Source organism: Notechis scutatus, chromosome Z, assembly GCF_049901735.1.
Source record: "Notechis scutatus isolate UNSWTSFEM ecotype Mainland chromosome Z, rNotScu1.2, whole genome shotgun sequence".
NCBI lineage: Eukaryota > Metazoa > Chordata > Lepidosauria > Squamata > Elapidae > Notechis > Notechis scutatus.
The window spans coordinates 21,460,348-21,487,222 of NC_142025.1; the positions used below are offsets into that span (position 1 = coordinate 21,460,348).

The window sequence follows — 26,875 nt, forward strand, 5'->3', positions numbered from 1 at the left end:
TTTGGTTTTGCTTTCTGATAAAAGCATAATATTAAAAGTACTCCTCAACTTAAGACAGCAGTTGGGGATGGGATTTCTGTCACTAAGGGATGTAATCATAATGCACAACCACATTGCTTAGTGACAGCGATCCCGCAATCCCAATTGCAGTCTTTAATTGAATGCCATGGTTGTTAGGTGACAGACAAAGTCAGTGGGGAAGCCAGCAGGAAACTGCAAATATCAGACCAGCAGGCTACTCTGGGGGGAAAGGAAAACAGTGAGGATCCGGGAGGTTGTAAGGATGTGCACAAGAGGCATTTGTCACACACAAAGGTGTGAGGGAGGTGTGAGAGTCAAGGTGGACTGTGTGCTAGTGGCCAGCATAGATGCGAAGGAGGTAGGGGAATATGTGAGGATCAGGGAGTACCCCAGTGACCTGGGATCTTCCTGCAAGCTTCCCCATTAACTTTCTGGAAAGCTGTAAGTGGTTAGAATGACAGGATCACAGGATCCTGCAATGAGTCGTAAGTGTTAATTAATTGTCAAGTGCCCGGAGGGTGCTGGGACAGCTGGAACTCCAAGAATTGGTTAAAATCATCATTTGTTGAGTACCTTTGTAGCTTTGAACAATTACTGAACAAGTGGTCATACGCCAAAGACTACTTATGCAAATATTTGTACAAGGTTTTGCTCCTCTCTTAACAAATCAGTCTTCTTGACCTTTTTATTTTATACCTTTCTTTCAAATGAGATTTTCTTAGAATCAGATTTCCTGTATCTATTGGCGTACGTATCATGAGTTCTGCCATGATCCCCTAAAATGATAAATAAATTGTAATACAGTACTCATGATTTTGTTGGATTTAGAATTGAGTAAGAAATTAAAATGCCACTTTTAATAATTATATTTTAATTTACATGTCAGAATAAAGATGCAGTAAACTACCACAATTTCATAAAATAAAAGCTTATATTTATTTCCTTTTCATAGCAAATAAACAATAAAATCATTAAAGCCATTTTTAAGAAGAAAAAGCATGCTTACCTTTATATAACTTACAAAATGTGGATTTATGTATTTTTGATACAACCTTTCTTATATTTTGGATCGATACTTGCTAATTGCTGTAAACAGCTATAGAACATTCTTACTTAGTTGCTTCCTTTTCCACTGTCCAGGCAAATAGAAGAGAATTCTGTCATAATTGTAACTTTGGGTGCACCTACTATGATTCCTTCTGCCCACTTCCTAGTTTGAGAATTCCTGGAAATATTCTGTACTTAGCCTTTTTCATTGTATTTCCCCAATGCAGTCAGGATAATACATAGAAACTTTTCACCGTTCAAGTCAAGTTGATATTATGTGAATTCTAATCCATTGCTGGGGATGGCTAGGTAATAATTTGACTATAGTAAAATCTTGCATATTACTGAATTTTGGCAGTTCTGTGTAAGATTTGAAACTTGCACATTTTCATTATTTTAACTTCTTAAAAATAGAGGTCTTGTTTTTAATTTCTTTTGCCTGGTTGCTGAGCAATAAATTAGATGTCACTTTGGAATCTAGTCCAATTACAAATTGCCTGTGCTGGCTGGGTGATTCTTGAAATAGTTATTCCATTTATGTCTACTTAATATGCAAGTTATATAGTGGGTTCTCTATGTGCTGTATTAAATACAGCAAATACTGTAGAATATAGACTAGAATCATTACCATATTGGAAATATGTTTTTGATAAACAAATATTTCCATTACTAGTTAGAATATAGGTCTGTCACTTTAAAGCTAGTTTAAAGGTAGGGTTGTGCAATGACTCAAAAAGTTTCTTTCTGTATTGAGTTCTCCAGCAATCAAATGAATCCTGGCTCTACTTCTAAACTAACTTTGCACTGTACATTCCTCACTTGGATTTGCTGAAAGAGTGATGTGCCCCTGTGGAGCTGATTATATTTCCTGGACTGCATATTTTAAGTGGATCTTGGCAAATTTAAAACTTTCAGTCCAAGTCTCTACAATGTTTACTTAGAATCAAGTCCTCCTGAGTTCAGTGGGACTTCTTCCTAAGTAAATGTACATCAGAGTGCAACATTTTTAGCACATACACATTTATTTTGGGAAGACATATTTTTAATAACAAGACATTTGGAAATGTGGTTAATAGACAAAAGCATTCTAAGTTTTTTTGACTGAGTTTATAGTTTCAGACTGATAATATTTACTCCTTTTGCAGCAGTTTGGTAAAGATCTTGTAAAGATAATATAATTCTATGCACATGTTTGAATCCAGATGTTAAAATGATAATTATTTTCTAATAAGTAATGGGAATGGATTTTGAGAGGTGTTGCCTGCTGTTTTAATGAGTTACTGTTTTAAACGTAAGTGGTAATGAAATAATATTTCAATAGATATGCTTTAGTCTTTGACTCTTTAATTTCTTAGGAAAGCCAGCGGTGACAAAGAAGCACCTATGGGCATATTATTTGTTTGCTTTAATAAACAGTATTATTAAATCATATGAGGAAAGTTAATGTGATTATAATGGGTGTGCAACCTAAGACCAAGAGCTGCATCACAATCACTAAGCTTTAGGTTTAACTGTAGAAACCTTATAAAAGTTATTGCCAAACTGTAATTTTACTATGAGAAATGAGGAGCAAATTATTAAATATAGTGATATTATCATATTCACTGTATTTAAATAATTAAATTAAATCAAAAGTGTTTATCTTGAGCATTAAATTTTGGGATTGTGCTTTTAGTATCAAACAGTCAAGTGTGCCTCTTGGGTTAAAAAAGGCTACTTGCATTGTTATAAAATGGGAAAATGTACCACGGGCATCTTGAAGCTTTTTTCTATGGTTAACTGCTCTGGAGATTCTCAGTCATTCAGGTCATAGTTGTCTCAAAGATGTTTTTTCAAAAGGCAGCTGGACTGTTTTTTCTTGAAGAAGAAGAAGACATTTTGCTTCTCCTCCAAGAAAGAAGAATCCAAGAAAGCTTCTTGGATGAGAAACAAAACTTCTTCTTCCTCAAGGAAAAAACAGTCAAGTTGCCTTTTGAAAAAGCACCTGAGACTGGTAGATGGCTGATTTTTGCCTCAGCTCTGCTGCTCAGGCAGCAATGTTATTTTCCCTCTTCAGTTACTTCAGTTCTTCATTTCTGCCCACACAAAAGTCCAGATTCAGTACCCCAAAGCTTTAGACTAATTTAAAAAAGTCTTCTTATTATCCAGATAATGACATTGCTCGTCACAACAGCAACCGTGAAATTCAAAAAGCAGTGATGACAACATAATCTTGTGGGATAGGAAAACAACTTCTCTACATATTCCACTATAGATTCACATAATCATAATTCATATATTGGTCTCTGCCAAATGATCTTCAAAAGAAAGAAGATCCTGGACAATAGACTTTTCACCAGAAAAGATAGAGGTCCCACTATCCCTTTTGGTCTGCAAGTATATGCACTGCACTGTATAGATTTAACTTTGCCCATCTATAGTGAAGTTGGGACTGATCTTAGAATGGTTCTACTTTGTTGATGATAGCTTGGTAACTAATAGATGTAGTGGACCACACCAGTGCTGCAATTCTTGAGGATACATTATTTTCTTAAAAAAAAAACTCTTTCATTCTAATTGTGTCCAGTTCTTAAATTACTTTAGTGCCTACCTGTAGTCCAAGTGTATTCTCTGATAGCAATAGCACTTAGACTTATATATTGCTTCACAATGCTTTACAGCCCTCTCTAAGCGGTTTACAGAGTCAGTATATTGCACCCAACAATTTGGTCCTCATTTTGCCAACCAAGGAAAGATGGAAGGCAGAGTCAACCTTGAGCCTGGTGAGATTTGAACTGCCAAATTGCAGGCAACCAGCAGTCAGCAGAAGTAGCCTGCAGTACTGCACTCTAACCACTGCACTACCATAGCTCTTATATGTATAATATATTCAGCTTATTCATCTCATGTGTTATAATTATGAGAAATATAGCTAAAGTAGGCATCTGTTTTAAGTAATCTAGTGCTAAATGCAACTAATTGGAGGATAGCTCAGTGATATTTCTACTCTTCTGAATCTCTGTCAATATGATGGAACATTACTGGATGTTTTACCTAGTCTAAATGTTCTTGGTCAGAGGAAGAACAAATCTGGTAATATATTCTAAAATATTCTTCAGGTATAGGTATATAGTTGTAAAAATATTTGCTAAACAACCATATGATCTGCTTAATGACTAGGTGACTCACTTTACAAGTGTCGTGAAAACAGTCATAAAATCCAGTCTGATCATATATGAGAGCAATGATTTATGACCAACATTCAAGGCCCAATTGTGGTAATTAAATGAGGACTACCTGTAAACGTGTCAAATGATAATGTTTCTTCTCATAAGAGGTTCAACCCTAGAGGGAGGGGACAACAAAAGAGAACAATTTTAGAAAATGCAGATGTCAGATGTGAAAATAATAATCCTTATATATGGCAGTATTTTTTGTTGGAAACCCTTTCCTTTGGAGTAACACACATCTTGCTTTCCTTTATGAAGATTGGAAGATGGAACTGCTTAAGAGAGCTTTTGGGATATGGTTTTGCCTATATATACACTGCTATTATTATTTTTAATGTGTCATTCACTGCTACTTTTAAATTGTTACAATGTTTCTTTGGAAACAGTAGGAGTCATGTTGGCATATGGAATATACCAGGGGTTAAAATGGATGGAGCCCCTTATTTATTTACAGATAGTCCTCAACTTACAACAGCTCATTTGGTGACCTTTCAAAGTTACAACAGCACTGGAAAAAATGACTTATGACCATTTTTCACACTTACGACCTTTGTATCAGCCCCATAATCATGTGATCAAAATTCAGATGCTTGCAACTGGTTCATACTTATGACCGTTGTTGTGTCCCAACGTCACCTTTTGCAACCTTTTGCCAAACAAAGTCAAGGGGGGAAGAGTTTCACTTAGCAACTGTGTTACTATCTTATCAATTGTAGTGATTCATTTAACAACTGTGGCAAGAAAGATCGTAAAATGGGGCAAAACTCTCTTAACAAATGTCTCACTTAGCAACAAAAAAAATTGGGCTCAATGTGGTTGTAAGTCGAGGACTACCTGTATTTATTTATTAAACTTATATGTTGCCTATCCTGCTAGCAGTGATCTATGCAGCTTACACTCAATAAAAGCAATGATATGAAACATTAACCATCGAAACAATAAATAGTAACAGTAGAATTGGTTAAAAATTAACAAAGATATGAAGAAGGGAGAAGATGCACAAGGGGAGGAAGTGGGGCCTTATCTTAGTCCATTAATCATCTCCAAAATGACATAACTTCCCCCGCCTCGAATTAGGGCTCCATCATTATTGGATGTGCTGTTATTTATTTTTATTTGTGGTTGTATGAAGAGACCAGATCTCATTTTGTTCTACTTTACATTGTTTTTTTTAAATGGTGTATTATATACTAATTAATTACAGGGTCATAAAAAGGGAGTTTTATTGTGAATCTCCCAGAGTTACTTGAATTGAATACATTGAAATATAAATTTAAAAAATTGGTAAAATGTAAACATTTCAAGGAAGGACTCAGATTCCTAGACATGGAATATGCCCACCTGAATTTTTATGAATTAAGGTTACGATGAATGTAATATGGCAAACTGTAGCTTATGCTATATGGGGACATCTCCTGAGTTGCACTGCTTGAAAATATTTAATATGTCATGAAATACTAACATTTATCAGAAAATTAATATTTAAAAAATGTAAAGAATTGTGTTAGTTTCCTCCTTCTCACCATTCTTGCTTTACTAAAATATGAAACTATAGAAAGATGACTGAAACCTTAACATACACATCACCAGATGGAAGCTTGAGGCTAATTATGAGAGATACAATCAGAAACCACTGCCTTGAGCTAAATAGTCTTTGTCTTATTAATGTTATTAGTGTTAATGATCAATTTCTGTACCCATCTCTGTGTCTGTAATATTGCATATTGACAGGTTGACAATTCTCATAATTCCTAACTTTGGGCCTGATGGGAGTTAGGTCTGATGGGAGTTAGAATCCAACATTGCTGTAATGCTCAAAGATTCCCATGCTTTCATTAAAAAAAGGCTTGTTTATTCTGATTAGAGTAAGTACAGAAATAGGATATTATTGTATTTGTTTTATTTACTACAGTGGCATCTTTCTACTCTAATAAAAGTTCATGGTGGCTTTAAGAAAATGTATATATAGTTAGAAACATAAATTGAAATTAATCAGAAATAGATATTAAAATATTAATCCTTAAAAGTCTAGTGAAAGGGATATATTGTTAAATATTTCCTGAATGCTGAGTATGACAGCCAAAAGCCATTTCTCAGGCACTTCTATACCTGGGAAAAAACTGGAGAAGACCCTTTCTTGTGCTTTCGAAAGATGAGCCTCTGACAGAGGAGCATTTTTCAAAGGACCTTTTCTACAGATCTTAGTAGCTGGACAAGAGAAGCTTTGATTGGAGGCAGAGTGGGCAGGCCCAGGTGGCTAAGTGTGGCCATTTGTTGTAAGTTATCCCATATAGATAATGATATGATATTCAGATCTGTAGGAATTTGTACTTTCCACCTGCACTACAGATCACATGAGAAGACTTCCAACTTGCTAATGTCCATTTTTATAGCACTGTTGGTAACATAATTCCCATGCATTTTATAGTATTTTACATATAGGAGAACAAAATTAAAGAAAGAAGAGCAGAGATCTTGATTGTTGAGTACAAATAGGATTGGGTTTGCATTTGGAAAAATGACTTTTTAAAGTTCTATAATAGTGTCAATTGAACACAGTTTAGGATTGGTCTGGTTTATAGGATTATTTCTATAGGAACAAATTTACCTATAGATTTTGGGGTTCTCCATATCTAGAGATTTTTAAGATGAGGCTGGATTGGTTTGAAACGAAGAAGGTTTGTTTTAACCTGCACAATGCAAAGAGTTGGATTAGATGATCCTTGTGGTCCTTTCACACTCCATAGTTCTATGGTTTTAAAATAGATGCTTTCTAATGCTTTTTAATAAGAAATTTGCTAAGTGCCAGTGATCGTTAATGATCTCTCTGTAGTTGCAAAGCACAGGCTAAATTTACTATTCTTAATAGCTACTGTCCTCTCCAAAATTCAATTCAAACATATTTGAAGCAGATTATCACGTATAACGTGCTTGAATCCTTGCAAAGTTCTATTAATGTAGTCTTACAATAAAGTAGAATTAACTCATATAGTTTTTCCTGTCTGATTAACTGGGAAAGCTGACATCAATCTTGCAATCTTGCAAGTCTGAAGATACAAACTTCCCACCACCACATTTGATCAATTGTGAGGTGGGGGAGATGTCCTTCCTAAGTTCCTTTTTCTAATTGTCAAGCCATTGGGAACTATCCCTTTCCTGTCTGATTGTTTCCTAGACAGCATCTTCATTCCTCCAAGGCCATCCACACATTCCACAACAGACTCTGTCTGTCTGTCTGTCTATTTTTCTAATTTTGAAGTCACTCATTTCCTTCACAGAGGGACTCTGAGGTCAGTGCATAAAGAAATAAATAATTTGCATATGCTGAATTGGATCAAGAATTACTTATTCATATAATAGGCTCAATAAAATTGACAGCATGTTAGTTGGGTATGATTAATTCATACGTCCTCTCTTAATATTATTAAACCTATATCAAAATCCATGGCTTTCTCTGCTGAAGTCTTGATTTTCATTAAGAGAGATAACCTGTTTCACCAGTACCTGCACCTCTTTTTTTGTACTGAAGTTGGAAACAACTAATAATTTTTTTTTCCTGTAACAGATGAGATCTGTAATTTATTTATTTTATTTATTTATTTATTTATTTTATTTGATTTGCCAATTGTTTACAAGATAATAAGTATAAGTGTATACATAGTTGTGAATACATGAAATGGGTACATATAAGAAAAATAAAAGAAGAATAAGAGAAACAATAGGACAGGGACGGTAGGCACGTTGGTGCGCTTATGCATGCCCCCTACAGACCTCTTAGGAAAGGAGTGAGGTCAATAGTAGACAGTCTAAGGTTAAAGTTTTTGGGGTTTGGGGAAGAAACTACAGAGTCGGGTAGAGTATTCCAGACATTGACCACTCTATTGCTGAAGTCGTATTTCCTGCAATCAAGTTTGGTGCGGTTAACTTTGAGTTTGTATCTATTGTGTGTTGTTATGGTTGAAGCTGAAGTATTCATTGACAGGTAGGACATTGCAATGTAAGATTTTATATACCATGCTTAAATCAGACCGAAGACGGCGTAATTCAAGGTTTTCTAGTTCTAGAATTTCAAGTCTGGTGGCATAAGGTATTCTACAACGAGTAGAGGAGTGGAGAACTCTTCTTGTGAAATATTTCTGGACTTTCTCAATTGTGCTAATATCAGATACGTAATGTGGGTTCCAGACTGATGAACTGTATTCGAGTATTGGTCTAGCAAATGTTTTGTATGCTCTGGTTAGTAGTGTGATATTACCAGAGAAAAAGCTACGTAGGATTAGGTTAACAACTCTTAATGCCTTTTTGGCTATGTAGTTGCAGTGGGCTCTAGCACTTAGATCATTAGAGGTGAGTATTCCAAGGTCCTTTACAGAGTTTGGGTCATCAACAAGATCTTGACTATTCAGCTTGTATTTTATTTTCTGATTTTTTTTGCCAATATGTAAGACAGAGCATTTATTTGTTGAGATTTGAAGTTGCCATTTGTTTGACCATTCTGATACATAGTCAAGATCTTTTTGTAGGGTAGCAGTATTGTCTGTGGTATTGAACAGCTTTACATCATCAGCGAAAAGAACGCAATTGCCCTTAATATGATCACAGAGGTCATTTATGTAGAGTATGAAGAGAGTTGGTCCTAGAACACTGCCTTGGGGGACACCACTATTGACAGGTACAGAATTTGATAGGACGCTCCCAATTTTGACCATTTGTTGTCTGTTTGCCAGGAATGCTTCTATCCAGTTATTCAGTTGTCCAGAGATACCATAGGATTTTATTTTTAGGAGTAGTTTGTCGTGTACCACTGAATCAAAGGCTTTACAGAAGTCTATGTAGATTGCGTCTATTGCTTTGCCCTGGTCGAGTTGTGTCGTCCATATGTTTTTGCAGTGTAAGAGTTGTAGATTACAGGATAGTTTTTTTCTGAAACCAAATTGTTTATTGGAGAGTAGGTTGTTTGTCTCTAAGTGGAGGAGATCTGTAATGTTCACATATGTTCAAGACTGTTTTCTCTGGGTTGAAAAGATAAATACCAAAATCCTGAAATCGTTGTCAACCTTTGTTTATAACAATTCAGGTAGAGAACGCAAACATAGCCTAGGCATTTTAATGGAGGCAGTGACTTTTTGATCTTGCTTAAGGAGGATGTCTGTCATTCCTGGGAGTCTTACGGGACTGCAAAGCTACACTTATTATTAATGAGAGAGCCTCAGACTGTTCCTCTTGAGAGCTGCAGGTATCAATGTTGTTTTATAGGTAATATGCAGCGGTATTTGTCATATGTACATTCTTGGCTTGATTGTGGTGCTATAGCAGTTGAAAAAGAGAAGAAATTTGCAAAAAAAATATATGAAAGTTTCCAATAATTTTAGTATCCCATTTTTAGTATCCCACTTAGGGGTATATTTTTGTGTGTGTGAAAAAAAAAAAGGAATAATTCCACCTTTACTAATCTTCACTTTTGCTGAAATGCAAGATTATATTGTGCCTCTATCTTACTTCTCTCTCATTTTCTCCCAAAATTAAAAGGGTTTAATCAGTATTAAACCATAAGCAGCTTTTTAAGTGATACCATTCTGCTGCATCATTTTCAAAAATCAAACCCAGCGTTATCCTTTACTTCCAGCTATCTGTAGTATTACTGCTGCATAAAGAACTTTAAATAGGAATGTGGTTTATGGCCTTTATTTCTAAAGAAATACTTTAGGAAAGCATCTCATTGAGAGCACTTGTCATGTTGGAAGTGACTATGAAGGTAGATTTAAACAGGCAAAAGCAGACTGTTATAGGTATCATTATCTCTCAACATTGCTTGATGCTGACAGGGTTTCTATCAGTGTCAAAATAAACGCTCTTCGTGAAAGTAGAAGTAACTATGATTCACTTATGCAAACATAATTGCCAAGGCAAAGAAGTGTTGCTGCAAAAATTTGTGAAAACTAACATTGAAAGCAGAAAGCTACTGTTTTTTCTTCCAGTGCAACTTATTTGAGTGTACAAATTCCATTGCCTTTTTATGTGGCATATCAAAGACCATATTCCAAAAGTGAATGCAATCAGAAACAATTTTCAGAGGTGTTTTGGGCGATGTATGATTGAAATGAATTCCTTTAGTACCAGCCAACCTCAGGCACTTCTTTTACACCTTAAACTCCACAATGCATTTAAAAGGTGTTTAATCCTGTCCACTCTGGGGTAGTCTGGGAGTTCAAAAAAAGTATACCATCTATAAAAGTCTCTATAAAATATAGAGGCTAGTATAGGCTATACAAAAGTGACTCTATGCTGAGCTTTTTTCTAATTTTTTTTTGCAAACATTAGACAGATAGTCCTCTACTTACAACAGTTCATTTAGTAACTGTTCAAAGTTACAATTGACTTATCAATTTTCATACTTACATCCTTTCCAGAATTCCCATGGTCATGTGATCAAAATTCAGATTCTTGACAATTGGTTTATGACAGTTTCTGCGTCCCTGGGTCATGTGTTCACCTTTTGCAACCTTCTGACAAGCAGTCAATGGAGAAGCCAGATTCACTTAATGTTCATGTTATTAACTTAACAATTGCAGTGATTCACTTAACAATTGTGGCAAGAAAGGTCATAAAGTGGGGCAAAACTCACTTAATAATTGTATCACTTGGCAACAGAAATTTTGGGATCATTTGTGGTCATAAGTTGGGGGCTATCTCTTTCCTCAACCAAAGATAAAAAATTGCCTATATTTTAGTTCAATGTTAATTTGAAAAGCAGTGCATGAAATAACTCATCCTTTTGTTAAAACGGTAAGAAAGATAAAGATTTCTCCTGCCAGTCATGTCCAACTCTAGGGGGCATTGCTCATCTCTGATTCACAACTGAAGAGCCAGCATTTTCTCAAGTTCTGTGGTCATGTGGCCAGCATTACAATAAGCCAAAGGCACATCAAACACTGTTACCTTCCCAAAAGTGGTAACTATTTATCTACTTGCATTTACATGCTTTTGAACTGCCAGGTTGTGATGAACTGGAACAAGTAAAGCAGTGGTGGGATTCAAATTTTTTTACTACCGGTTCTGTAGGTGTGGCTTGGTGGGCGTGGCAGGGGAAGGATACTGTAAAATCTCCAGTCAAAAGCGGTATTTGCCAGTTCTCCGAACTACTCAAAATTTCCGCTACCGGTTCTCCAGAACTGGTCAGAACCTGCTGAATACCACCGCTGAAGTAAAGGAAGCTCACTCTCTCAATGATGGCAAGTTAAAAACACAGGTCTATCAAAATGCAATCCGCACTATCCAATTGCTCCATTACCAAAGTTACAACTCAATTTCCAACAAGAGGAGCTGTGTAAGACCACTATTCAGATAAGCACAAATCACAGTAAACCAGAATGCCATAAAAAGGAAACACATCATCTGTACAACATCTTCCAACAAAATGGATACCCACACAACTTTACCAAAAGGTGCCTAACTAATCAATCATCAGAACATCTCAGAAATAACCAGGGAGAAGTTTAGCACAATCATATGCAAGAAACCAACCTAGCAGTCAGGAGATATAATGAAAACTCTTTAATCTCACAACACATGGATAGATTCAAGGAACTGCCAATGAGAAAACCACATGCCCATCAACATGGGTAGGCCAAGCTACTTATATAAACAAAGCAAGCCCCGCACTCACTACCCACTAAAGATGTTACCTAGTCAAGTAATGAAACATCTGCAAGCAAACAACCAAGCTCAGAGAGGACTCCTTAATTCAACCCTGAGCTGCACTACAAATATTCTTTTCTGTTAGTAGCAGCACATTTTGTATAGAACTGCAGCCTTAATTTACATGTAGTTCTAATACATTCAATTGCAAAGAGCGTAGAGAGATCTCAACTACACTGGAGTTTTTGACATCAGAATATCCAGGGATTTTCCCTTCTCTCTTTTCTGTCAATGTAAAATATAGCACTACCATTTTGTATTTTAAATGCCCTCTGCAGTTTGCTATATTGCTGATTTGGCAGCAGGGAGTAGGGGGAAGGGATAGACCTCTTTCCTGAATCTCTTCACTGCATAGCTTGCAGATCTGAGTACTACACAGGCAAAAGCTGAGTCAGAGGAGAGATGCAGCTTGCGCTATAGGCAGTCATGGCCCAGTTCAGAATTTTAGACTGCATGATCAACCACAACTGGAATTTGATATGTAACCTCTATTGCGCTTGGAGTGGTCAGGTTTGTTCATTATATTTAATAGTTTATAAAACAGGAAAAATAGCATTATGCAAAAGGAGGAAACTAAACTCTTTCCCTTTTCTTTTTCTGTACTCCATCTCCAATTCTTTACAGCATGCCATAATCTTTAAGTAAATGATTGTGAGCTGAGTATTTAGTGTGCTTTCTGCCTTAACTAATCTATTTTAACTATTACATTTGTTATTGAGAACTCTTTTCTTAAAGATAGGTTGCAGTTTTTGGAAAAGGTAGCTCAGTTTAAGAATAAGATAGGGAGAAGCAAATTTACAATGCATGCAAGGTTTGAAGTTCTAATTGTTATATAATTATATTTTAGGGAAACTTATTAATTGATTATCAGTTTATTTACTTAGTTTCCAGATTACCACAAGTATGTATTATAAGAATTTGTCGTTACATTGGAAAGAAATAAGTAATATATGACTTATTTATAATTTATACAACTAAATAAGAAACATAAGACAAGTTAAAATAAACAAGATAAGCTGCTTATACAAGGAAGGTCAGTGGTTGAAATAGTACAGTTTGGATTTCATGTAACAGCAGTTGTTCTTATTCTGAAACGCTGAAATCTGATGTTACTAAAGTTAACTGTTTTTGCTTCAGAGCAAATGATACATTTTTTAAAATAATTTTGAATTTTAAAGGGCAGAACTGAACTTTAAGTAAGGAACAGATTTTGTGTTGGTGTATGCATAAGCACTGAAAGGATGGATGTTAAGGGCTGAAGGCTGGTAGTCTCTGCATTAAGAGTGATAATTATTGTTGCCTGTCCCTCATGAAAAGTGTGAGAGAGTATATGGGAGACAAGCAATCTAAGTTGAATTTGACAAAGTTGATGGGCTGCACTAAAGTGTGGCTTAACTTACCAGCTAGAACTTTGCCCATGTACTGCTCAGGAAGTGGTAGAAGGTTTTGGTTTTATAACTCACTCTACAGCTTCATACAGTAATATAAGCATTTATTTTCTAATTGTTACCTCACAAAGCTTGAGTTAATTAATATTAACAGTTGGTTATGCTTTAGAAGTCACAGTGCAAAGCCATAAAAAGGTATTAGGCCTATTTTACTTAGACATCTCTTGTGGGGGGTCTTTTTTTTAAAAACCATTCTGTCCTTTTTCTTGCACACATTGTTGCTTCCATTATAGAAAGAGGGGGAGGGGGCATTCTTTTTCATATAGTGGCAAAGACCATTGTCCAAGTAGACATTCTGTCCTCACTTGGGCGTGGTGATCCTTTGTGTTGTGACGTAGACTCCCTTGAAGCAGGGAACAAAAGCTAATCAAGGTGTTTATTCACCCTGGCTGTAGCCTATAAGAAGCAGGTTCTAATAGCAAGTAATGGGTAAGCTTTGTCCATTTGTGCAAAAAAAAAAAAAAAAAAGGGGGGGGGGGGGCTATATTCTGCCTGAGACAACTGACCAAAATACTCATAACCAGAAGTCCTTTGCTAGACCAACAAAATGCCTGCCACCATTGTTATTACCTTTTTATCTTTCATAAATGGTTGTTTATGTATGGATTTCCCTTATATTACATTTTCAGAACTTAGTTGTACAGTTTTTATGTTTTGATGAAGATCAACATCATTAGAGAACCATTGATGGCCATTTTAAATTCAACAGTCACAAAATCACAAACTTCAAAGTAGCCATTTTAATGAAAAATGAATGTGAGGAGCCGTTGAAGTATTAGATAGTGGCACTGAATTGATACTGTTCATCTTTCAATACTTTTATGCATGTTTTCGACAGGCAGTTTTAGTTATCTTGCAGTTTCAAAGAGTTTTGTTTACTATTGTACTATAGAACTATCTCCCCAATCTCAGTCTAAAACAGATTTGTTAGATTAAATCTTTAGGATTTGGAATCAGTTGCTACCTATACAAGGAAAAAGAAAAATGGCAATATACTTCTTGTAATAGAAGACAATCTGGAATATACTATACTTACTTAGAAGAATAAATAATTAATTTCCACATTTTGACAACGAGTTTTAATATTTCTGTTACAGGGATATTAATCTTCCCTCCTTTAGATCAACCTGTACCAATGTATCTATAAGACAATCCATGACAATCCTCACACATGATGGAACTACAGTTTAGAAAACCTACAAATGCCTATCCTATCCTATATTAAAAGAAGCATTTTATCTCTTATTTTTTAATTTTGTTTTATTTATATATAATGTCACATGTAACTGCTAGAGATGACATTTATTCTAAATTTTAAAAACTGTAAATATATATTTCATACTTCAATTATAGTCAATTCTTTTTCTATGCAACCCAAATATTCTTCATTAGAAATAGCTTGGAAATTCTTATTGGAAATTCATGAGAAATAGTTTGGAAATTCTGGTTTCTCAATGTCTAAAGTTAGTTTCTTTTTATCTCTCCACTATGAAAATGGTAACCATGTGAATGCATTAACCTAAGATCAAAAATGCTTTTTGGATTTTGGGGGGGCCTATAGTTACTAGATAGTGTAACTTTGTCGCCCTAATGAGAAAGTATCGCAAAGTCATCTATTGCATTGCTCCAACTTTTTAAACATCTTTTAAAAGAATTTCATTCCAAGGATGTTGCTCCACAGGTGCTAAATTTGATATCCTGTTCATTTTGTTGGGTTCTAAAGATCAGTTGGGATTGTTGATATGTACACCTTCCCTGCTGCATAGCAGCCTCCCTGCCTACATTGCTTGACTCCATTTTTGGGCCTTAAGGGTCTTCAAGTGGCACCCTCTTTAAGACTAGGATCAGAGGCAGCTCAGGAATTCATAGTCGCTATGACAACTATTGGCCTATCCCATGTAATCCAGGACCCAAAACAAGACAGCAGTTGTATAGTTGATCTGGCTTTCTTAATGGAGCAGTGGCAATGTGATCTGGAAGCTTTTGGTACCTCCCCCCTTGTCATAGTCAGATCATGCACGATGAGGTTCTCTGGCACCACTATTCACTACAGGGACCAGAGCTATTAGATAAGTCTGCACTCACAACTGATGGACTTGGATGGGTTTCAGAGAGAGTTTGGAAAGTGTCCTGCTGGTCTACTGCACTGCCCGGCTGAATCCTTGGTTGCCACAAGAGTTTTGGATTGGCTAACATCTGCCTTCTTGTGGATCCCATCATTCTCCATGGTTCACAGAAGAGATGAAGAAGATGAAATGGTAGAAGAGATGTATAGAATGCTCCTGGCATTTAACAAGGGACAAACTCAGTTGAGCATGGCTTAAAACTCCTGTTAAGATTATCTAATAGTGATAAGGGCAGTAAAATGACACTTTTTCACCCTTATTGCATCTAAAGATAGCCTGTCCCACAGCCCTGTTTTGAAATATGATGAAATATGAAATGCATTCTTTTGGGTAGAGAGCATTCATAGATACATTAAAATAGACTATTTAATCTTTAAATGGAGACTCAGCGAGCCTTCAGATAATATTGATTCTTTAATATTTGATTTTGCATCAGTAGTTCTGTTGATTTTAAACTTATCCTTAAACTTGCAATTAAATTTTACCTATTCTTGTACAAGGAAAACTCTAAAATCCTTGTTTCTTTGTGTGGGAGGGTGAGATATACTAGTTTTGTACTATAGTACAGTACACCTTGCCATAGTTTCCATTGCAGTTCAAGGTGTTTCCTTCCTAATGCCTAGGAATCTTGGAAGCATGCCATGAGGGAAATCCTTTGACCCTGACTATTACTAACTAGAAAAATGAATCAAGACTGCATATACTTATATACAGAACATTTGATTAAATAATCAAAATGCTAGAGTATAACTTTTTAAATCAAATTAATTGGTTCAATATATAATCAAGTTGCATTAAATTAAAATGTTACTGTTGAGTAACTTCATTGGAACTACTTTCTGTACTTCAGAAAAAATTGAAAAAAGATAGAATTGGAATCCAAATCAGACGACATTCTTACTATTCAAGACATAGGCTTATCTGAAGGAACAGAATAGCAGATACTTAGAAGGCTTGGCTATAATCTAACAAATGACAGGATAATATCTATTAAAATAGTGGATATAGTGAACATTAATGTTATGTTATGCAAGTGTCTACACCTAATACAGATATAATTGTGGAAGACAGTGTGGAATTCTATACAAATTACAAGGCTACATCTAAAAAGAATATAGTGGTACCAAGTGCTAAATGCAAAACCTGGAATAATGAAGGATTTAATTAGGACAGCAAAAAGAGGAAAAGTAACATGGAAAACAACTGTTTAAGAACTAAGAACTTATAGAATTTTTAAAGCTTAAGGTAGGATAATTCAAGTGTAATTATAAAAGCTACTTAAAAAGGCATTTGAGATTTTTTAAAAAATGAAAAGATTATGTAACATTTCCAACATTATTATAGAATGAAAGAGAGATTTAGTTCAGGAACTAACATCATTGGAAAATGTTTTATAAGACTCAGTATGACCAGTTATCAACTATAAAAATGTTAGTTACAGATGAACTATCCTTTGGATTGTTTAAGCTATAGGATAAGAAGCTATGAAACTATGTGGAGTGTAGGTTTTTATGATTTATTGTGAGCTGCTCAGTGTAAACAGGTGATAAAATAGAATAAAATAAAATACAGAGGATTGTTAAAATTACTGAACCATTGCACCAGTTTTGCTTAAGATTTTACAAATAAGAATAAAGGCACTCAAGAGAGGAACATGCAGAATGAACAAATGGGTTTTGAAAAACACAAAGGAATACGACATTGGATAGATAGCATAAGGAGATAGAACAAAAGGAGTTTTTTTCTTTGCTTTATTGACTACAAAGAGCTCTTGACAATGTAAGTCATGCTAGAATGTGAACCATCTTAAAATTAAGGGTTGAGCCAGGACACTTCAGAAATCTTTACTGGGAACAAAAAGCTAACCAAAGTTTTATGGTATTATGTAGTTAAGGATAAGGTAGAAACAACAATATATAATTTTCTTATATCTGTTTCATTTATATTATAAAATGACTATAAAATGAACTGATAAACAGAATCAAAATGTGGCGATCAAAGCACAGCTTGTTATATAACACAACAACAGAATAACAATGATTTATAAGAGTCTTTTGCACAGGTCCATTTCCCTGAGTAAAACTGCTTCCAAAAATATAATGTACTGCATGAAATTAAAGATATTAAACTGGGTTTTTTCCCCTCTTTCTCTTACTAGGTATCCAAACATGAAGATGAAAAAAGGCAGTGTGAAGCAGGGTCATTATCAGAAGATGATGAAGAAACTTTGTCTTGGCCTGGACTCAAACTGATAGCTTTACGAAGATCACCAATAGGTTTTGGTTTTACCTTAAGACATTTTATTGTTTACCCCCCAGAATCTGCTATTCAGATATCTTTAAAAGTGAGTGAAATGAATTATGAATAAAATCTTTTGCAGTTATAAGAGGGTTGTAATAAAAAAATAGTGACTCTGGATTTTTCTGCATCTTTTACAGGATGAAGAGAATGGAAATAAAAGTGGTATGTTTTCTGTCTTATATTTAACTTTCCACTTTTTTGTGAATACTTAGAATATATGTATGAAATATTGGTAGTGTTATTTAATTTGTATACGAAATTTGTACATGTGCATAAGCTGTGTAGCATTTTCTGCCTACCAATAAGACTCCCAAGTATTTCCCTTTTTCCTCTTGTAAAATTTAGTATTAAAAGACAAGAAAAATAATCTGCCCGTCCATTCATGAATTGAAGAATGGGTAAAACTTTACTTTTTCCTCTATCTTTTACTCAAAAGTAATTTACATAACATTTTATGTTAACCTGTATATAAAGATACTAATTGGAAAGTTATACAGCTCATGAAAGAGATACATATAACCTTAAAAATTACATTTGCTGAATTCAGAGTAGTTAGCAGGCTGGGAAATATCTACATTTCCGCAAGTCTTCGACTTTTGCCCTTAACTCTAACTCTGACAAGTTTTAATCATATTCAGTTGTAGATATTAAAAATATTTTATAATTATTATGAAACTGAAAATTATTATAAGAGTACTAGCATATTATATGTAAGTAGAGTTAAACATTATACAGGCAGTCCCTGTGTTAAAAATGAAATTTGTTCCCAAGTTTGTCTGTAACTCAGATTTGTATGTAAGTGCACCTTCCTCAAGGCAATGAATTGCTGAAGTCACACAATGTTTTCACAAACTGCTGAAACAGGCTATATATTAAATATATATTTAATGTATTTATATATACAATATATATTATAATGTACAACATATACATAATTATATAAATATATATAATATATGTTTAATATATTATAAATATACTAAGCAGTTCGGAAAAACTGCACAGCTTCAGCAGTTCATTGGCTCAAAGAAGAATGCTGTCCATCATTTTTACTAATAGGCAGGCTGTTCATAGATATGAGTTGTCCATAAATCAGATGGATTGCCTGAACCTTAATGGGATATTTTTATTAAGGACAGATATGAAAATTACAGTTTAGGATTTTCTCTAAATAAGTCATCCAAAGTTATACCAGATCAGGGGTATCAAAATTGCGGCCCACAGGCCAGATGTGTCATGTGCTTACCACACACACCCCAAAGGGGAGGAAAAAAGTGAAAGGGGGGGAAGTTGCAATATGTCACGTGACGACAATGTGACATTGTGATTTAATACCCCTGTACTATATCAAGTTATCATGATGTCCGATTATGAGACTACAGTGTTTGCTCAATGTCAAATTCATCTTGTTCCCTTGGTGAGAATAGGCTCTTCAATACACTTTATGAAGAAATGTGTCCATATTTTTTTTCATTTTTAACTCATATACAGAAATGCCTTGGATTGAAAATGCTAAAAATAATTGAAGATATCTAGAGAAAATCTCTCCCTTTGTCTTACCAGAGTCTTGTCTTTGAATCCTTAGAATCATAAACACAATAATAAATCCATATCAGTAGAAGCCAATAAAAGTCCATGGAAGCCAGTTTTAACTGATGCCATCAATTAAAACTGATAACATACTGGTACACGTGGACAAATAATAACTTTTTAACTTAATGTTAATTAAACTTGTATGCTGCAGGATTCCTTATGGTTTAGTACATCCAAAAACACAATAAAGCATTTAAAAAGAACACATTAAGATAGATAAAATTCAAACCAATTTGTTTCCCAAACTAACAGATCTGATGTAGGGCAAACTTCTCTAAGCGTAATTTAAAGCAGGGGTCCCCAACCACCGGTCCACGGACCGGTACCGGTCCGCGGAACAAGTCCTACCAAGCCGCTGGCTTGCTGAGGCGCCGCCATCTTTTTGATGAAAAGTGCTTCCGGTGAGCTTTTCTGCAGAAAGCTCACCGGAAGCACATTTTCATCAAAAAGATGGCGGCGCCAGCGCCTCGGTGAGCTTTTCCGGGCAGAAAGCTCACCGGAAGCACGTTTTCATCAAAAAGATGGCGGTGCCCAGCTGATGCCGGTACCGGGCCGCGCGCCCAGCTGATGCCTGTACCGGGCCGCGGTGTAAAAAAGGTTGGGGATCACTGATTTAAAGGACCGTTATCTTTTCCACATCTGTCTTTCTGTCTTTGTGAACAGCTAGGCCCTGTGCAGGGATCTTAGGTATTGTATCTGGAAAAAATACTATTTCCAAGTTTCCTAATATCATTAAAACATTGCAACAGATTGCTGGGAGAAAAAAGAAAAATTTCTCTTAGACTTAACTGAGAAGAAGTCAACTCTACTTTTTTTATTACCCCAAACTAATTACAAGACCTAGTGAGTTGTTTTTTTTGAAGCCAGGAAATTGCATCCTTGACAACATCTCTATGAAGAATGTGAAACAGATGAAATTAGAGGCTAAGATAGAGAGGATATTGCTTTTAGTGATTTTCTGTATTTGGGTCTGTCCCAGATGGATGTATTAATAGTGAACTATGTCAGCGTATGCTGCCTTAAAAGAATCTGATATTATTCATTTTGTGGGGAATAAATAGCAACTTAGGTTTGCCTGTACATGGGTGGAAAAAATGAAATTTAGATACTAGTTTTAGATGCTGTGAATTATGAGGTAAATATTGGCAGTTGAAAAAGATGGAAGCCTATGTGTTCAAGAGATTGAAAGGGACAAAACTGGAGTAAATTAAAAAAGAGGAAGTTGCCATTTAAGTAATTGTATAATTAAAAGGAAGGGAAATGGATGGTAGGTGCAAGATAGCAATACCAATACTGATCAAATAAATGTTTATTGGCCATTGGATATATTTTTAAAAAGTCTACTCATTTAGCAGTGAGTATAGTGAGCCTCATGAAAGTTAAGGTAACTATATTTGATCACCTTGACTTTCTACAAAGAAATAATAGGGATACAGCTAGTCAACTTGTAAAGTTATGACAGACTACAGCCCCCCCCCCCCAAAAAATACTTATGACACAGTTCTGAATTTTTATGGCTGCCCTCCAACAGTCATGTGGCCACAATTTACAGCATTTTTGCTGAAAACTGCTACTTCTAGTTTTTGGCAAAAATATCCATAGCAAACAATGAGTTCACTTAACAGTCATCATGGTTACTTAACAAAAACATTCTTAAAAATCAGGTTGATCATGTGATGATATGCTTAACAACTGTCACAATTTACAACCATAAATAGCAGTCTCCATTCTGCTCATAAGTTGAGTAGTACTTTAATTATTTAGGTCCCTTCATTATTATGTTTTTATTCCTTCTTTATTCTGGTAATTCAGAGTGAGTTGCTCGCTTAGTTACTGTGTAAACAACCTCTCCAATGCATGGACTTCACGTTATTGGATCATGTATTTATTTGATTTATTTGATTTGTAGGGTCATCCAGTTGACTATCAACTCATAAAAGTGAGCCCCCCAGGACCTGCTTTAATAATAAAATGAATGAATAAATAAAAGAGTGGAATTTGATTTTCTGGATGTGGATGCCATATGAGTTTTTCGATCCTCCTCTTTGTGACCATCGCCTCATCTGTTTAAAATATATAATTATATGTTTAAACCATACATTTTCAGATAAATTAAAAAGAAAGTAAAATTATAAAATAAAACTTACTGATTTCTCAATTATAGATGCATGAACAGTATGCCTCAAAAGTGTTTTATTAAAACATTTTAAGAACAATAACTTTTAAAACATAGAAAAGGCACCATAAAATTCTGTATTAAGACAGAATAAATAACTCAGAATTCATGCTCAGTATGGCCGTATAAGAGTAGGATAAGAATGCTTCTGTTTTTATATCCTTATATAGTAGCTAATATATAAGGTAGCAGTGTTCATGTAAGCATATTTGTCATAGTGGATAGACCTATATCGTTTATATGTGAAATTGCTGCTATGATGGTGCTTTAATTACATGCACAGGAGCCACCTAGTGGCATAGTTGAGTAATAGTATGAAATTCTTTAAAATTTGAGTAGCAAGTGTTTTGAAATTATATAGATGGAGCTGTTAGCAAATCATACTTCACAGCTATCAATCATTGTTGATCAATTGCTTGATTACCAATCAGTGAAACATAGTTATGATTCATTTTTGACATTGACCCATTCAAGTATAATTAACATGGTCTGGATCCAGAAATAGTTTAATGCTTAAAAATAAGTACTTTCTTATGGGCCATTTAGATTGAACATAGGCTAGCAATAAATGAGGAAAATCTGTCAAGTTCATTCTGAAAAGTTAGCATTTTATTCAATTGTAAAGCCACAGCATAATGTGTAACACTGCAGCTGTTTTACTTTAATAATTGTAGCCTGTCCTTAGTGGAAGTCAAATTGCCTACCCTTTTGCTGATAAAATCTGACACTGTTAATTCCAAAGGTGCAGTTTCCTAAAATGGAAACAAGTATGCTGGGGTTTTATTTCTGAAAAATTACCTGTCTCCCTTTAAGGATGTTAAAATTAGGAAGTTGTTGATTTGCATCATTCACCTTACATGAGTGCTTTTCCCTGGATTGTGTGTCTAATTTTTCCTTTGAATCTAGGATGTAATGTATCACTATTGTGAGAAATAGTTACTATTTTCAGTGAATTTGTCAAGTTCACTTTTACAACTTATTAAGTTATAATACATGTTAAGGTAGTAAGTTCCATAGTTGAACTAGAAGTTGTGTGAAATGTGGTTTCCTTTTCTATAATTTGAATCTCATGTCATTAGATAATGTGAAATTTTAGTGTAATGAGAAATGGGTCAAAGCTTTTCTATATCTACTTTTTGCATATAAAAATGTTGAGCTAAGCAAATACTTTAATGTGTATTGTGATGAATGCTTATGTTTTTTTCTAGAATTCAGTATCTTTAATTTCTTTTTGTATCAGTTATAATTATAAAATCAACTTTTTGTCCTTATTATGAACTAACCCGGAGTTTGTGAGTTCTAATTCCACCTTAGGCATGAAAACCAATTGGGTGACCTAGGGCCAATCATTTTTTTCAGCCTAACTCAGCTCGCAGGATTGTCCTTGTGGAGAAATTTAGAAGAGGGAGTATTAGAAATGTTCAGTACCCTGAGCTGTTTATGAAAATAATAAAGACAGGATATAAAATAAAACTAATGAGAATGTTACTAGATAACTAAAATTCAACCATGATGATACAAAGGTGTGTGGGTATAGGATAAGCCTTACCTTATTTAACTGGAGAATAATATGTGTACACAGGTAGTCCTTGACTTACAACTATTCATTTACACAGTTGCAGCAACCCCTCAGTCATATGATCAAAATTTAGGCACTTGGCAACTAGTTCATATTTTATGACAGTTGCAGTGTCCTGGGTTATGTGATCACCTTTTGCAATCTTCTGACAAACAAAGTCAAAAGGGAGCCCCCCACAATTCACTTAACAACCATGTTACTAATTTAACAACTGCAGTGATTCACTTAACAGTTGTGGCAAGAAATGTCATAAAAATGGGACAAAGCTCACTTAACAACTGTCTCACTTAGCAACAGAAATTCTGGGCTCAATTATCGTCATATGTTGAGGACTACCTTTACACATACATTCATTCCATTTCATTTCAATTAAATAAGATACTTTTTTTTCCTTTTTGAGAAGCATGTTAAATGAAGAAGAGAATATAATTCCTCTAAGATATTTTTGTGCGCTAATCGTGTTTTCTGTTATTTCTTCTACCCATTTGCCTTTTGATTTCATGTAATGGTATCCATGGCAACTGCAATTTCAATTTCTTTATTTTCATTTATCAATGAATGTTTTTCAGGCCATGTGAGCTACTAAATCTCATTTTTGCTGCAGCTGTAGTCACTTCATACTTATTTAGAAAATGTAGTGTAGCTATTCCATTAAATCATTGCAGTAAATTATTAAACATTTTTCAGGTCACTGTGGAACATCCAAAAATTCAACATTCTGAGGATCCTATTTTTTTTCAGAAGTCTTTTGAGATTTGCCTGTTTGCCTATGCTAGAATCAGCAGGTGGAAAAGTAATATATATGTACAGCCAATACATATCACCATTGCTAATAATTTTATAAACTGAATTTTACTTAAAATAGCCAAGCATTTGGCTTTTCACATTTTCATGAACACCATTTTTGCCATCTCATATCATGGAGATAGTTTAATAAAGTTTGTTGAAAAGAAAAAAACTATTCTTCCTTTATTCTGTTACATTGAAAATATGTTTCATAGGTTGAAAAATGAGTTATTTCAGTCAGCTTAAGTTAAAATGTTTGCAAATAATTTTAACAAAATGCACAACCAGTTTCATTTTTGTTTAGTTATGAAATCCTTTTTCTGATTTATAGTAATATAGATAGTACATGATGGATTTTCTTCTGGATAAAAAAGAATAACTGTGTCAAAAAGCTTAACCAGTTATAGAACATGGAAGGAAAAAACACCAACAATCTTTTGGGCTTATTTGTTTGTTTAATACCATTATCTACATGCTGCTTCATTTTCAAAAAACTCTCTGACATATATTAAGACTGAAAGCAAAAATGAGTTAGTAGAATAATTCACAGGTTGGAGCACCATTTAGTCATGGTATGACTCAGTGGTGGTATTCAGCTGGTTCGCACCGGTTCAGGAGAACCAATAGCAACAATTTGGCCTGGGTCACCGAACTGGTAGCAACTTCTGGCTGGCCATGTCCCTGACCCAGTCACCTGGTTGCCGCTCACTCACTCCTTCCAGCTGCTCAATGATCGCTCACCTTTTTCAGCTGCTCGATGCTCGCCCCGCCCTATATATGTTGCCTTTGCCACATGGCCCAGCTAATTGCCTCGCCAGTTGTCTTGCTGAAGCCTGGTCAGCTCAGCTCACCAAAGGTAAGCAATGCATGCTGCCTGCTGACCCTTTGCCTTGGGTCGAGGGCTGGGGCCCCAGGGACGTGCTATTCCCTGAGGACTGGAGTTGCCGGCTGCCTTGGCTGGGCCAGGGAATGCATGATTCCCCGGCTCTGGCCTTGCTTCAGAGCCACCACCTGTTTACTACCTGCTATCTTTTAAGCGTAATGCATCGCCCATTTCCCTCTCCTTCAGAGGCCCTGGCCCTTAATCTCCTCACTTCCTTTTCTATGGCCACCTCTTTCATTGTCCGTGGTCGCAACCTTACTTTCCTCCTGTGGCTGGCTGCAAGGGAAGGCAAGCTAGGGCTGAGAGCCGCTGGGCTCCCCGCCAGCCTGCATCTCAGCCCCCTCGTTGCAAGATGCCTGCAGCCTCTGCCTCTCTTTTTTTGGTGCGAGAAGCCTCCCAGCTGATGCCTCTTTGCCAACCAGAATGGAGTTGGCTGGCTGGAGGCTTCTTGCACTGAAAACTACTGGCCTTTTCTTTTCGAACGCACCAGAAATAGAGCTTCAGTCCCACCGCCATCACCGCCCTGTTCTTCGCACTGGCCATGCTGCACTGGGACTTTGCATTGCCTGCTGCACTGGAAGGACTTGCCTAGACAAGTACCTCCACTCTGGCACAGCAGGCAATGTGGTACACCCCAATGCAAAGAACAGTCCCAGCTGCTGTTTCTTTGCCAACTGGAACCGAGCTAGTAGCCCACACGCCGTCTCCTAGCAGAACGTCCCGGGACCTCACATGTGCACACATGAGGCCGGGACCTTCTGCGAGGAGATGGTGCATGGGTGAGTCCCTGTGGCACCGTGAGAGTCATTGCACACGCTCTGTGTATGCCCGAGGAGGAGAAGACTTGGGTGAACTTTTCTGCCTCTGTTCGCTTCGCTGCTGCTTGGAAGGCAGCTGCCTCAGCCTGTCCCCTTAAGATACTTCAATGCAGAGGGAGGGACCAAAAAGGGACGGGCAAGGCTCAGAAGCTGCCTTCTGACTCCCGGCTGAGTCTCTCCATGTCCCCATCCCCCCCGCCAAGAAGCCTCCAGCCACCACCTCTTTGCTGGCAGGAGAATCCTCTAGCCGCCGCTCCCAGCTCAGTTCCGGCCAGGAAAGAAGTGGCAAAAATAACGTGGCAGCTGTAGGCTTCTTGCAGCGAAAATTACTGACCTCCGGCTTTACTCTGCTTCTTCAACACACCACCGTGGCCGCATTCTAGGCTCTAGCCACACAGGTCCACCCCTTTGAGCCCACTGCATTGGAGGGATTTGCCCAAACAAGTCCGAGCAGAGCGGTGCAGCAGGCAACGGGGTGAGCCTGCATGGCCGGTGCCTAGAATGCGGCCACGGCACATTGCAGAAGCGGATCAAAGCCGGAGATCAGTAATTTTTGCTGCAAGAAGCCTACAGCTGTCACGCCTTTTTTTCAGTGTGGCTGGAGTCCAGCTGCACCAAAAACATGCAGCGGCTACAGGCATCTGTGACAAGAACGAGATGCAGGGAGCCCACTAACAACAATGGCTCAGCCCTGGTTTGCCTTCCCTGGCAGGCAGCCGCAGGAGGAAGGTAAAACCATGGGCATGGAACGATGAAAGAGGCGGTCATAGGGGAGGAAATGAGGAGATTAAGGACTGGGGCCTCTGAAAGAGAGGAAACAGGGTGACGCATGTGACTGGTGAAGAGAGAGTGGGCGGCATGCAGGATTAGGCCAGGCCCTTGACAGATTAGGCCAGGCCTGCCTGGGCAGAAAATAGGTAGATAGGTAGAAATTATTATTTTTTTCCTACCAGGTTCTGTGGGCGTGGCTTAGTGGGGGATGTCAGTTGGATATGCCCATTCAGTCACACGACCCTTTCACACCAAGCCATGCCCACAGAACCGGTAGGGGGGAAAAATGAATACCATCACTGGCGTGACTTTAAATTTCATCATTAGGTGCAGCTGGTTCAACCAGATCCTATTTCTTCTGGACCTTTAAACAAAGCTGCTAGTATTTGTTGTACGCTGTGAGAATGTTTGAACTGCAA

The 26,875-nt window shown here is 36.4% G+C and overlaps 1 protein-coding gene and 1 long non-coding RNA gene across 2 annotated transcripts in view; one reads left to right on the plus strand and one right to left on the minus strand.

The window, feature by feature from the left end:
• LOC148128784 (uncharacterized) overlaps positions 1 to 10,780 on the minus strand; it is a 26,373-nt gene extending 15,593 nt beyond the window's left edge. Inside the window, exon 1 of the long non-coding RNA XR_015746075.1 lies at positions 10,677 to 10,780. This is a non-coding gene — a long non-coding RNA (uncharacterized LOC148128784). The remainder of the gene's footprint in view (positions 1 to 10,676) is intronic.
• A 1,606-nt stretch (positions 10,781 to 12,386) lies between these two features.
• The window catches only part of ARHGAP21 (Rho GTPase activating protein 21), a 50,357-nt gene continuing 35,868 nt past the window's right edge, over positions 12,387 to 26,875 (plus strand). Inside the window, exons 1-4 of the mRNA XM_087947302.1 lie at positions 12,387 to 12,485; positions 17,708 to 17,893; positions 17,988 to 18,012; positions 19,203 to 19,267. Coding sequence (XP_087803428.1) covers positions 12,402 to 12,485; positions 17,708 to 17,893; positions 17,988 to 18,012; positions 19,203 to 19,267 — 360 coding nt within the window. The 5' untranslated portion in view covers positions 12,387 to 12,401. The remainder of the gene's footprint in view (positions 12,486 to 17,707; positions 17,894 to 17,987; positions 18,013 to 19,202; positions 19,268 to 26,875) is intronic.